This window comes from Podarcis cretensis (assembly GCF_951804945.1).
Source record: "Podarcis cretensis genome assembly, chromosome: 5".
Lineage (NCBI taxonomy): Eukaryota > Metazoa > Chordata > Lepidosauria > Squamata > Lacertidae > Podarcis > Podarcis cretensis.
The window spans coordinates 36,134,089-36,148,393 of record NC_137174.1 but is presented as its reverse complement, the minus strand read 5'-3'; the positions used below and the strand labels follow the sequence as shown (position 1 = coordinate 36,148,393).

The 14,305-nt window shown below is 42.5% G+C and overlaps 1 protein-coding gene and 1 pseudogene across 4 annotated transcripts in view; both read right to left on the bottom strand.

Annotated features, from left to right (window-relative positions):
- Positions 1 to 922: 922 nt before the first annotated feature.
- Positions 923 to 14,305, bottom strand: part of LOC307217436 (lipase member M-like) — a 63,319-nt pseudogene continuing 49,936 nt past the window's right edge. Inside the window, exon 9 of the transcript XR_013844015.1 lies at positions 923 to 1,017. The product of XR_013844015.1 is annotated as a lipase member M-like (transcript). The remainder of the gene's footprint in view (positions 1,018 to 14,305) is intronic.
- Positions 1,551 to 13,638, bottom strand: LOC307216279 (lipase member M-like). 3 transcript variants are annotated; one of them, XM_079976422.1, is made up of 11 exons: positions 13,407 to 13,638; positions 13,172 to 13,277; positions 11,729 to 11,837; positions 9,785 to 9,902; positions 8,739 to 8,937; positions 6,862 to 6,971; positions 6,211 to 6,347; positions 5,114 to 5,260; positions 4,374 to 4,445; positions 2,693 to 2,758; positions 1,551 to 1,930 (listed from the first exon to the last, which is right to left on the bottom strand). In XM_079976422.1, exons 2-11 carry the CDS (start codon positions 13,183 to 13,185, stop codon positions 1,697 to 1,699), a joined length of 1,206 nt encoding a protein of 401 aa, XP_079832548.1. In that variant the 5' UTR covers positions 13,186 to 13,277; positions 13,407 to 13,638; the 3' UTR covers positions 1,551 to 1,696. The 3 variants fall into 3 exon arrangements, with proteins under 3 accessions (XP_079832548.1, XP_079832547.1, XP_079832546.1); XM_079976421.1 differs by having other exon boundaries at positions 13,172 to 13,638; XM_079976420.1 differs by lacking the exons at positions 13,172 to 13,277; positions 13,407 to 13,638 and adding an exon at positions 12,411 to 12,472.

Below are 14,305 nucleotides of genomic sequence, written 5' to 3'. Positions count from 1 at the left end.
ACGTGAAACACACAGAAAAAAATGAGATATACAGGTTAAATTGCCGTGTTGGCACTTTGCGATAAATAAGTGGGTTTGGGGTTGCAGTTTGGGCACCCGGTCTCCAAAAGGTTCAACATCACTGCCCTAGTTGGTTTTGTTCGACAGTTTGTGATCTCATCTCTTCTAGCACACGCCTGTACTTTAGTCCAATTAAGATCCAATTACAGCGGTACCTCTAGATACACACACCTCTAGTTGTGCATATTTCAGGATGTGAACACAGCAAACCTGGAAGTATTTTTCCAAGTTTCACCATGCTTGTGCGTAGAAGCATTAAACTGCGCCGCGCACATGCGCAGAATTCCAGTTGCTAATTCCTCGGGATGCAGCCAGAGCTCCGGAATGGATCCCGTTCACAACTAGAGGTACCACTGTATATGGAGAACCTCTGCTTCTTAATGGTGGCGTTGGAGGGTTATCAGCAGGCCTCCCTCCCCCCCCCCCCCCGCCATTCCATGCTGGAGCAAGAGCCACATACTGAGACAAACTGCAAATAACTGGACCTCAAAACTGAACCAACAAACACTGCCTAACTTGCCCCAGATCAGCCGCAAAGTCTCAACAGTAATAGGCTCCCTTTTGTCTGGCAAAGCCAGGTGTACAAAATGCCAGCCAGCGATTAGCTTCTTTTACGTGGAAGGTATTACAGGGGTCAAGCAGCTGAAAACATTTGCTAAAATAAGAGACAGCCGCCCTATGGAGGCTCATGGTCTTGATAGCCAAACCTGAGCAATGTGTGACATTTCCCTCACTGACTTCTGGTTGGGTGGGTTAGTCGGAATCGGAGTACCTTCCACTGGAATACAAAAAGTTATTCCAAGCTGCATATTCTTTGGCCTTTTGGGGGTCCCTTCGTATTGGCAAAGAATTCCATGATTCATTGAAGAACAGAAGCAAGTTTATTCTATAATGCATGGTTACACAATACAATATAAATATATATTATAATAATAAGTAGTACTAGAAGCTGTGCCCCTGCATGTTGTTACATTTTTACCATCAATTTTGAATAATATTTATTCCAGTTTTAAAAGTTACAAAAAAAAAACACTAAATTAAGCAAGAAAAAAACAAAGCAATACATCACAATAGATACAAACAGACACACACAAAAAACAGCACAGAAAAATACGAACAAAAAACAAATCAAACCTTCCCATAACTTATTTTTCATCTGCTTGTTTCCTTGACCTCCTCACACCTCCCTTTCTTGTATTCTAGTTCAATTGGATATTTCAGCAAATCCTTTCCATCTTTGTTTTTATCCTAATAATTTATCTTACCATACTGTAATTTTACACTCTCTTCTTTCACCAATTAACAATCCATTATTACTTAATCCTTTATAACATTTCTGCTAAAGCCATATAACTTCATTCCAACATCCTTCTAACATTCCTTAATTTTACAATGTATCTGTAAATAAACTTTAAATTTCTTCCAATCTTCTTCCACCGACTCTTCTCCTTGGTCTCGGATTCTGCCATTTTTACCATCAATTTTGTTGCGTGTTTTTCTTGCGTAGATCCTTTTGTTATTGCTAGCCAACCTTTAACATTATTTGCGACAGAAAAGAAGAACATAAGTACAGAAAACAATAAATGTAAAATTTTTTAAAAATGTGTCTGCATTAATATCAGATATATATCAGACATTATTTGAACTTTTGCATCAGAGAAAGCACATCCTTATACAACCACTTTGGTGCATCAAGACCCCAGATAAAATCTGTATGTTGCCATTCAGGAATATGCTTGTAGAAAACTAAATGAGGGATTCGAGGGAGCAGCCGTTCAACAGCCTTTTTGGTTACAACTATGTCATTCCCACCACTCCACACAGCTGTTGGCACAGTAATGTCTTCTATCTTATAAAATGGGGGTGTACTCTGTTGAGAAAAAGAACAGAAAGATGAAAATTAGGTTCACTTTTATTTATTTTCCTCTTTTTAAAGACATCTTTTGGATCTTCAGATACACTGAATGCCTAACATCTGTCCCTTGAAAATCATTCTTTAACTATCTATTCAGTATCCAACTCCTTATTCTGGACCAGTAAGAATAGCAAAAGGAATAAGAGTCCTCATGGCTCATGAGGAGGACGTGCTCTTCAGGACAGAGGGAGGGTGTCCTTGTGAGCCTGAGGGGCAGTAGGGCTTTGATGATGTTGCTCAGCCTCCCCCCCCCCCAACAGCTGAAAGGTGGAGTAACATAGCAGAGGCAGCCACTTCCGTACATATCAGCAGACTAGTTTCAGCTAAGCCCCGCTGCCCATCTGGCCTGGAAGGAGGCTCTCAATGGATCCCAAAAGGCAAAATCTAGAGGGGAGTGGTAGTTCACTGGTAGAGCATTTGGTTTGTGTGTAGAAGGTCATATGTCCCTCAGGTTTTCTAGTAGGGCTTAGAATCAGAGCTGCTGCCAATCAGTATAGACAGATAGGTGGAACAATTGTCTGACTTGGGATAAGGAAGTTTTCTATGCCCTTACTCATTAAATGCATGCACTTTCATAGATAAAGACATAATTACAACCAGTTCTTTGGTGCCTTTGGTGTTATCTCACCCAAAGGAATTATATAAGAACTCAGAAATCACAACACGGTTCACATTAAACATTTAACCTAATCTCTCATTAGAATCCAAAACACTTACCATGTTGTGGACAGCTTTGTTCTTTGATCCATAATCAAAATACTTAAATTGGTTGGTTTTATCAACCTAAAAAGATGGAAAAGACTTATACACAATTTGAAATTTGGTGCACGTTCAGAAAACAAAATCCTCTTGAAAGATGGAGGGCCACAAGAAAATTCAAACTCTAGGGATCTTGTCGAACTCAAAGAGAAGCCACATTGGATGTTCGACTTCATAAAAGCATTTAAAAATGGGAACTTTTACTTCCCGGTTTTTGGCATTTGGGAGCCAAAGCATTCCAAAATGGAGCTGTTTGACAGTATCAGAATTCCCACCCATCCACCCTGGCCAATGATAGGACCATAAGCTCTGCTTAAAACAGTGGTGTCTCTAGAAAGTCAGGTAGAAGGTTATTAACATATCTATCATCCTTATTTCTGAGAAAATAGTAAAAAACTGAGCCCGGCCCCTCAAAATTGAGGGGGTTCAGCCCCTGTCAGGGAACTGCCATCGGAGCCAAGAGTGGAGGTAAGGCTCCCCGAGGATGCAGGAGAAGGGCCCAGCAGAGGGAGAGAGAGAGAGAGAGCACTTCCTCTGGGGAAGGTAATCAGTGTGACACCAGGAAGAAAGGGGAGCATGAGAGGGCTTCGGAGGGAGGGCTCCGAGACTCTTCCACCGAGACCAGCGGGGAAAGCGCAGGACCTCCACTAGGCACGCCCACTCTGTGCAGAAAGCTTCCGCGCAGGGAAGCGAGGCAGAGACTTGGTGTCAAGGAGCTTTTATGTTGGAAAAAGTTCAGGAAACGCCCACTGACGGATTCTGCCAGCGACTGACACAGCCACGGAGTAAGGGCTGTGCAGCCAGGGAAAGGTTAGCCGGACAACGCTGTCTGGAGCAGTTACCACTTACGCACAAGCAACCCTAATTCCCATTACAGCCCCATTCGGGCATATGTTGGGAGGGAGGAGCTATCCTCACCCCATAGAATTGGTGCCTGTGCACACAATATTGACCTCTTCTTTTGCCCAGCCTTCACTAATCTTCAGCTGTCAAGACCACTGCAATATGTTTCACCTTCTGAGGATTCCCAGCACCAGTGGATGTTAGTGCACTTGGGTGCATGGGGCAGTACCCTACCAACCTCCATCTTCCCTCCTCCACCCACTGCTTGCCTGTCAGCTTCCCAGTCCTTAGTGTCATTGTTTCCCTGGTAGAACTCAGCAGCAAGGAGAATAAGCAATGACAAAAGAACGTAAGGAAGAATTATAATGTCAAAATTAAATATTCAGGAAGAGCCATAGATCAGTGATAGAGTCTCTGCCTTGCACTCAGAGGGTTCCGGATTTAATTCCTGGCAATTCCAGGTAGGGCTGGGAGATACTACAGTTTGCAACCTTGGACAGCTGCTCCCAGTCAAAGTCGACAATATTGAACTGAAAGGAGCAATGGGCAGATTCAGTAAAGGGCAGCTTCCTGTATTCTTCCCATGAGATCCAAAGAGTTGTTACGGCTCATGTTTGAATATTGAAGTATCTAGAATATAACTGGTCCAGTAATCTGGAAAACTACACTTTTATAAAATGAAATGGAAACCTTAGTACCGAAACAGAAACATGAGAAACTAAACAGGCAAGTCGAAACGTCAGACTTTTGACTCCCATTTTTTTGAGATGCTGAGACGGTATTTGTTAGAATGTACCTGACTCCAGTGTGCAATAGTTTTTGCAGAAGTAAAATCAGGGTAAATTCCAAGATACACATCTGCTCGACTCTGGAAGAATAATAGAAAAGAAAGTGCTTTTTATATTCACATTCTTGAAATTTTTTCAAGGAACATATTTATTTACAAAGCAATAGGTCACGGCAATCAAGGTAGTGCAGCATACAGACACTTTCATGCAGCACAAGGAAGCAGGTTTCTGATGAAGAGGTGTCTGGGTACCTAGATGTGTATCCCCCACCCATAGTGAATCCAGCTGATAAAGAGCCATAAGAAGGAAGAAAAGGGGGCTTGAAGTTGCCTCTCAACAGTGAGCACCTGGACAGCACGTGGAACAGGCAGAAAGTTCACCTGGTCACAGCCTGCCCTACAGTAGTAATTCCTTCTAAATTTGCATCTGGAAATTAGCATCAGCAGTTAAAATTTGTCACTCTGAAACTTCTTTGGTTTTTGTAGTGCTGTGCATTTCCTCTTCTATGGCCACGCGTAAATGACCAACTACCAACTAGACGTTGAAAATAAATTTTAAAAGATAGATCAACATTTATTAAAAGAGGCCTCTAGAATTTCACCATGGAAGAACTATGTAAAGGAACTCAAAATTATGGCAAATACTGTATTTTGTTTGATTGATTTTCTTTTGTTGTTTTGTATATGTACACAGCAAGTTCTTTCAAAAAGAAATAAATGAATAAATGATAGAGAATAAAACTACCTACCACATTTAGGTTTTTCTCATTGTGTCCTTGGAATAAGGACATGATTTGGAGACAAAGTTTGTCAATCCCTGGATAGCTGCACCATTTGACAATGTTGGCTTTTAGTTTGTTATAGAAAAAGCAGAATTCATTACTGCCGCACATAAGCTGTAAAAATAAAATTTAAAAAATCTGAAGCATTACTAAATAATTGTCCTTTCTTGGAAGGAAACATTGAGGTTCCTGTTAGGAACAGATCTCTTTTATGTTACAGTTATATACCACTTTTCTTCAAGCACGCTCAAGGTGAGATGCCTGGGCATTCTAGGCAATTTTGCTGCCAGGTTCTGATGTGGCCTGGCTCTGGATAGCTGAGGAGAGATTTCTAAGGGGGTGCTCTCCAACAGCTTGAACAACCACCTTCTTCCCACACAACCTCTCAGGTGCTAAGATTGGCAGATGGGGCCTTCTTGATAGTTCCTTAAAAGTTTGGGAGTGGGGTCCTGGAAAAGGGCATTCTCAATAGTGGACAGTAAGATGAATAACAGAGTATTTGGCAGAAGCTAAACAGCAGCAGAATGCAAATGGTACTGGTTGTGTCGCATGCAGGTTGGAATGTCAATCATTCCTTTCTAGCATCCCTGACTGTGACAGAGTCTTCATCCTGTCTGGGAGCCACCACCAAAAAGCATTGTGGAAGGACCTGTGGATCCAGAATTGGCCTCCACAGACAGTTAGGGACTCACTGTTAAGACCGTGTTCTTGGAAGACAATCTTACTTGGCTATGAGTAATCGCCAAAGAAGAAGAAGAATTTCCATTAACCATTTCTCTTTTCTTTGAAAGGCTTCCAGTGTTGAGATCCACAAGGGTATATTCACGTATAACTTATGTTTATATATATATTCCAGATTCTCAATATAATATGTCTGATGAAATTGTTTCTAAACTCCACAGTGACTCTGACCTTATCATACTACAAATATTCATGTGATACAAACCTTCTAATTCTTCAAGCTCACACTCAACATAAAGAAATGAAGCAGAGGGCAGGAAGACTAACTCAAAGATGCAGAAGAAAAATATATATTAGAATTATGGGCCTTGAATAATACCTACTCTTATCAATTCTTGAGGAAGGCGTAGAATTAAGGAAAGGACTCCTTTGATGCCATCCAATGTGTAGGCAGGAGCCAGGCCCATGAAGAGTTTAACCTTTTGAGCAAGCTGTGGCATGGTTGAAAAGGCAATAAAACCTGGTAAAAAGAAACGATTCTAAACATAGCACTTGCAAACAAACAAACAAACAAACAAACAAACAAATAAGAGATTTAAAAAAAACCTGTGGCTCTCCAGGTGTTGCAGGAGCTAGAGCCCATCAGCCATGCTTGCTGGGGCTGATGGGAGCTGGAGTCTCAAATATCTGCAAGGGCAAAAGTTTCCCATCTCTCTTCTTTTGTAATTCCTGTCATTCAACGAATTTATTTGCACCACAAATGGACATTCTTCATGGCTGTGGAACTGATAACAGCTGCATACGCTGCTTGATCCTGTATACTGAAGTCCTGATCCTGAAAAGACTTTCTCATGGAACGTATGTGAACTCTGTTTTTTCTTTTCTTTTTTAAAAGCTATGCTTTAATCTGTCTTTTTCTTTTCTGAACTAGTCTTCCCAATAATCCTGAGACTGGACCACACCCTCAGGAAGTCCCTGATAATGCAAAAAGGCAAGAAAATAAAAGGTATTTCATTCTTTTCTTATTAACTTACCCGTTGTACCTCCCTGGGAATGGCCAATATAATACAAGCTTTTTTGCTTAGTTTTCTGCAGAATAAAGTCTATGGCTGCTGGAATATCATAAATTGCCATTTCATGAAAGCTGAAAGACAAACACAGAATATAGGTGAAATTTTGCCTGTCTGCAATTGCATACAGTTGTGGACATTAATGTATAAATACAAACAGTACCATACATTACATATGATACCCTTACATTTGGAGGATAACGTTGTAAGTTTATTGTCCTATGGAAAGAGTAAGGAGAGTAAATATATATTTATGATTTATTTAAATATTTATATCACCCTTAAACTTGCCCAATAGGTTCTCAGATATGTACATTGTCCACATGTTAAAGGATAATTTTAAAGAATTATATTAAATTATATGAAATCGCTCAACTGCGTTCAGTGGCGTAGCGTGGGGGTGCAGGGGGGGCCGGCCGCACCGGGTGCAACATCTGGGGGTTAGGGTTAGGGATAGGGTTAGGGGGCGCAAATCCAGGGTTAGGGGGCGCAAATTACTTGCCTTGCCCCGGGTGCTGACAACCCACGCTACACCACTGACTGCGTTAAATTTAAATGGTAGTTCAAAAGTCCCTTTACACAGTCTAAAAGGTGTATATCCTGGAACGTCTGGGCAAAATGGTTTGTCTTCACAATATGCCTGGAGGAACTAACAGATCTGTACAAGAGCGGACCATTTATCAGGTAATCTAAATGCCAAAGTGTTCATGGTCTTATATATGCTAGTTGTATTAGGACTGGCCTAAGATATTCTGGCACTGGAGGTGAACCACAAAATTGGACCACTTCCCTCCAGGGAGGAAGCGGTGAGTGAAGATCTACACCCGGGACAAAGTGGCAATAAATGTCTTCATTACAACCAAGTGGAGAATGAAGATCTACATCAGGAACGATGTGCGGAATCACACTGATGATGCTTTACATATGGAAGAGGGAAGGGCATTCCACAGTGCAGGGGCAAGAGCAGGAAATGCCTTTGGGGGGTCACTACCCTCTGATATTATGTGGAGTGTGGTGCCATGCTTAAAATTACCCAAAATTAAATTAAAATTCTGCTCTGGGTGGCTGAACTGATATTACCCTTGCTGGTACCTTTCCCGGGAAAATCAAAGGCTCACTATGTCAGGTTCCTACTGAAAGACCGGACAAACGCTAGAACATTAGCAGTGGCAAAGTTTTTATTGGTGGTTGCAAGAACCAATGATCCCTATCCTTAAGTCTGAACAAAATAATAATAGTAATAATATTTGCAACCAAATATTAAAATACAGTAATACATCAAACATTAAATGCTTCCCTAAACAGGGCTGCCTTCAGATGTCGTGTAAAAGTCTGGTAGTTGTTTTTCTCTTTGACACCTGGCGGGTGGGCTTTCCAAAGGGCGGGTGCCACTACGGAGAAGGCCCTCTGCCTGGTTCCCTGTAACTTGGCTTCTCGCAGTGAGGGAACTGTCAGAAGGCCCTGGGCGCTGGACCTCAGTGTCTGGGTAGAATGATGGGGGTGGAGATGCTCCTGTTTAACCTGGAGGTAGGCTGTCTGAATTGTGTATTGTTTTGTAATGATTTTTTGGGTCTCTGGACCATAATAAAGATTGATGATGATGGTGGTGATGATAAAAATAAATACATCTATGAAGCATTTCAGTTAAACACATTGTAAAATCATATAGAGAAATCCAGTTGGGAAAGACAGAACTCCACAGTGCCATCTGGTTTCATAGTGTTATATTGCCTATACAATGCATCTAGAATGCTTTTTCTTTACTAATCAAGTTGAGTCCTGGGAAAGTTTTCAGGAAAAGCATCCCTTCCATCCAAGCAACAATAGCCCCTTGTACTTACCTGAAATTCCAAAATTCTTCTTGGTCTACTGAGAAGTTTTGATGTCTTCTAGACCAGGTGGTCCCCCTGTTATTTATTATCCAGACATCATAATCAGCATCTGCTAGAACAAATCCCAGACTATTGCTGGGAAGATTTGAAATCCAGCTCCTGCCTTCACAAACGACACCGGATACCAATAACACAGCTGACTTAGGCCCTGGAAAACAAAGAGAATATTAGATAGAGAATGGGCACTCACAGAGCACCAACATTTCCCACTGGTATCTAGCCCATGGCCAAGCAGAGTAGGGTGCAGGGGGTACAAAGGAGATGAGTCAGACGTTTCCTAGGACCTCAGAAAATGTTTTCATTGATTGTGTGAAGACTAGCAACAATGTTTTGTGTAAGCCTACATAAAACGCTGTGACCCTTCTTTCCCCGCCCACTTTCTCTTCTGCCAACATGTCCCCGCCTACTTTTCCCAAGCAATCCAGAGAGGCAGTGCTGAAGTATTGGCAAAAGGTAGCAGAAGTAGGTGAGGTCAAAGGTGGGTGGACCTTGCCTCTCCTGTGGGAGAAACGCTGTGTCTCTGAGGTGATTGCTGCCTGCCGCTGAAGAGGGGCCACAACTAATGCGGCTGTTTCTAAACAACTCTCCTAAGAATCAGGAGATAGTTAATATTTGCACTGATTTTTGAAAAGACATAAAAAAGCCATTCAACCAAACCCCAAGCCACTTAAGATATTTCATAGTGTTTTGCTATGAATAGAAGTCTGGATAATTATTCTAACTGTTGATAATTTGAAATTATTGATTAATCTGGGAAACCTTGCTGCTCAGATATAATGAAGAAGGAATCATCAAGTGTGTTTACAACTGAGCACAACTCAAGTGATTTCAGCCAACTTGCAACAATTCCTCCCTTTATTTATGATATTGCTTCCAAATAAAGTTGAATGAAAGAAAAAATAGTGAAGTCTGGGTAACATTTTTAAGTTGAACATAGGGATATCAGGCATGGCATGTGGCATTTTAATGCATTTACTGCTAAATTTCAAAATTACCTGTCTTTCCAGAACTATGTATTCCATGTGGAATTCTGTTTGCCTGCAGGTAATAGCCATCCCCTGTCAAGATTGTATACTCTTCACTGGGGTATCCCCAGTACTGGATAACTTCGGGCTGTGAGTGGAGAAGGATGGAAATAGAAATGCTTGATTAAAAAATAAATAAATCTGATCATTCAATTTCTGGGATGGGACAATGGCTTGAATATCTCAAAGAACAAAAACTTCCCAGGGCCAAGATTATTGTGAAGTGACTTTGCTTGTCCTACACCAGGAATGGGAAATCTGTGGCTATAGCTGGGCTCCAGCTCCTATCAGTCCCAGCCAGCATGGCCAAGGGTCAAGGATTATGGGAGTTGTAGTCCAACAACATCTGGAGGGCCTTAGGTTCCCTATCCCTCCCCTAAACTCTCATGATGTACACGTGATTGTATGCAAGATTGCCCAAAACACACATTTTTTTGCGTAATAAAATGATTTTTTGAATGCTGTTTTCACTTGTATATGTATTTTTAAAAACACTTTACTCTGGTATATGCATTTCTATTTCCATTACTTGGCTGGAGAACAGCACACAAAAATTGGAGACGTGCCAATTTTGAAGGACGGCTTTGTTCCGGTTTGTGTATTGTTCCAGAAAATGCAAATCATGTAGATTCAGCTTAAAATGCGAACTGAATCAAATTTATTCCCCCTTTCACCCATCTGGGTATATTTGTGTGAAGTGTACATAACCACAGAGAGATTGTGGTTTTCTCCATTCCACAACAAAAAGACAAAAAGGAAATCTGTACTCATATGATGCAAAACACCAAATCTGTATGGTAAACTACCACAAAGAAATGTCTCACCATAAGAAATATAATGAATCTGCTGCCTAAGGCTTCAGCTAATGCCTGTGTAGCAAATGTCAACATTTACATTGAAGAACCAGGCTCCTAAACCTCTGCTCCGAGAAGGTGTTATTAAAGCTAACTGTGTCTTCTAGATCAGATAATCTAGCCAAGAGAGTATTGTTTCAAACACGATCAGATTAATTTGCAGTTTGAAATAACTCCTGCCAAGCATGAAGTTTCTTCCTGGAAAGACTCTCCTCCCTGGAAGAGAGGGGAGTGGTTGTGGGTGGGAGCCCAAGCTCCACCCCTAGCAGGGGGCGTTAGCCCCCTGCCTCTTCATCTCACCTGGCTGGCGCCCACGCCCCTCGGCAGGCACCCAACCAGGTGCCTCTGAGGGGGCGTTTACAGCAGCCTTTTGCTGCAGCGCCAGCCTCTCCTCGGCCTCATTCTTCTCCATCGTCCCGTCGTGAGTCACCCACCCTCCTCTCCCTTTGAGCTCAGGGCTTAGTTCATTGGCCTTGCTATGGACCTTAGGTTGGTCGCCCTGGTTGTCCAGGGGGCCTGGTAGGAATTTTTCCATTTGGCATTAGGCTTTGTGGTTTTTTTGCCTACCTCATAGCAATCGTCACAACTTTTGTGGTATTGGTGGGTAGGTTAGGCATTGGAATAATGTGTTGTGGTGTGTCGTAGGGCTAGGTGTGGCCATCGCCTATGCCTTCAATTTTTGGGTATTCCGTTAAAGGAATCTGGCGGTCGTGTACTCTGTCCGATGCCTGCTCGGCGGGAGGCCATGGCACGACCCTCGGTGACATCAGGGGAGAGCCTATAGTTGGATTAGCATCAACAGGCTCCACCTACTGGTGAATAAACCCACTTGTTTTAGACATTCAGTGCCTAAGCCAATACCTTTTCGCTGCTGTAATCAATAAAGTTGTGGCCTTTTCTTGCCCATTAACCTTATATCACGTGTCCTTGCGTATTCATTTCACATTGGGGGGTTGGGTCCTCGAACCACAAATGTATGTGCTCTTGAAAACTGTTTTAAAAATGAAATTATAAGGATCCTGGTCCACTGTTTTCAAGGCCATCTGAATTATTAACTTACAATAGTCATAAATTCTTGAGGATTCAGATGTCTTCTGCTGCTGAATTCTTCAGATGTCAGAGCCTGTTGAATTAGGCAGGCCACTCCCCAAAACAGCCACATCTTGGACCTGTGTATAAAACAGAACTACAGGATCTCTAGTCTGAAAACATGAGTCCTTAATGAAAAAGATTTCAGGGGAAAAACTCAATATATTGAAGAAATATCTTGAGGAGACAAGATGGGTGTTGAAAGGTGAGATAAAAGGGCTAGATGAATCTTTGGCCTGATCCAGCACTGTTCTTCTTATACTAGCAGCAGGGAGGACTGCTGGAGAGAGCCTGTGGCATTACCCTAGAACAACACTGGTTGTTGTTGCTCAATATGCTCCAATTGCTTCCCGGGGGATTTTGATCCTTGAAGCCGAGCCCAAATGCCCTGGTTCCCATCCCCAAACATGTCCTCAGATTCTTTCTTGTAAGTAAGGAAATGGTACAGACTCAGCACAAGGAAAAGAGCTATTTCAGTCTCAGAGTTCCCACAGGACAGAGGGTTGACTGTGATGGGTCTGATCTATGAAGAGTGGCCAAGGCGCCTGGGTTCAGAGTCCATTACATTAAGCTCAAGACTGCTGAGTAGTTGTTTCAACCACTTCTCCATGCCCACTCATCCAGCTAAAAGCCATCATGAGTGCAGTCCTTACTCATGAGAGTCTCTGTTCCTGGCTGAACCTGCAGGCATATGCTGTGTCTAAGCAGGCATATATTGTCCCTTCTCATGGTGTTCTAGGAGAGAGTGCTGTACCCACTTCTCCCTACCCAGCCTGCTTTGCCGCCCCAAGTTCTGACAATACTCTCTCCCCCTCTGGAAGGAACAGAGCTGGAAGTCCTATCTCCACACAGAGCCAGGTGGGGTTGAGGTGGGGCCAGCCTACCACTTCCATTCCATCTCATCTTCCTTCAGTATCTGCCATGCTAGAGCTAGACCCAACAGTGCCAAGTGTGTCATGACACCAAACAGCATGCCCTCCTAAACCCAGTACTTTTTAAAAGTCTTACTGCACCCTTCAGACACCAATTCTAGCTGAGAAATAGAGTTGTCTCCCAGTTTAAAATATTGAGTCTGGAGATGCTGAGAATTCCTCTTCCTAGGACCACTGGCTCAGAAGGTGCTGTTGCTGACTGGGATACTGGGAAATGGGGTCTGCAACACCTCATGACTCAATCCATTAAACTCAATCCATTAAACTTAGCTAACATGTTTGCTTTGGTAATTTGTAGAACAGACCATCATTTACAATGGGATGCAAGTCTGCTAAAAAATTATTGATTGTACTTCAATACAGCAGTGTATAACACTGTTAAATGAACAACTTAAGAATGCAAGCTATTAAAATGCAAGACCAAAGCTATGTCACTGAAAAATAAATTAAAAAGAGACATGGAAGAAAGTATTTTTGCTAACCTGTTGTTGTGCATCAGTAGCGACCAGATCTCAAAAAGACACAGCAGAAGACCTTTGTGTCAGGGAGTGAGCAGAGGAGTGGTGGAGACAGCCTCCGCCTCCTGACCTTCCCAGGGAGGAGGACGTGGAAGACAGCATTGATTTACAGCAGGGGTTTAGGAGGGGTAGCAGCTCAGAGGCAGGTGAGGGGGAAAGTTGGGAAATAATGGGAGAGGAGGAGCAACACATTGCTGACCTGTTCTTAGAAAACATTCCAGACCTTCCATTTCCCAGAACCCAGCGAGCCTTAAAAGTAGGAGAGAAAGAACTCAAAGACAGAGGGCACTTAGCAGCCCCCGTACAGCAGGTGATAATGACGACAAATGAGGAAGTGGGAGAGAAGGGGGTGCAGATTAACTGAGGACAACACCATTATCCAAGAGGCTGGGTTCTAGAGCCTCTCTGTGTTCGAAATGAAAAAGGACTGTAAGAAACTTTTCCTTGTCTTTATACTTTCCTGGGCAACCAGCCAGAAGCTTCTAGAAACTATGAAAACAGTTGAGAAAGAAAGCATCATCACACACCCAACATTTGCCTAATGATAAGTCTGTACAAAGCATTATCATGTATATTGTTGTTTCTCCTTTTTCATTGTTTCTGTTTTAATGTAACCCACTTAGAGGTTTATTTTTATATTAATTGGTATATAAATTGTATATCAACCTTTTAAAATGTGGTTTTAACCGAGAATGTGGTTTTCAGTGATTAATAGGGCTGCCATACACCCAGGAAATCCTGGCCATCTGGGGGGATTTTTTTCATTTTGAACCAAAAGTCAAAAGGAAGAGGCAATTTATCCTGTCCCTGGACAGGGGCCAAGTTCCCCTATTGGTCAGTTGGTCCCCTGCCCAAGGGAATGCCCGAGACCTCTTGCCGCCATAGGCCAATATGTGGCAGGCAGATGATCTGGCCTGCCATTCGCTGGTTACCTAGAGCAGCTCAGAGCTCATCTGCAAAACCGCCTGCCTAGGAGGGCAAATGGACCTCTCAAACTTAAAAATTATTTTCTATGAAATGCAGGGGGAGAGGGAGGTATTCGTACAAAGACCATAGATAGTTTCTCCTCCCCAGCTTTGGTACCAGAAATGTAAAGCC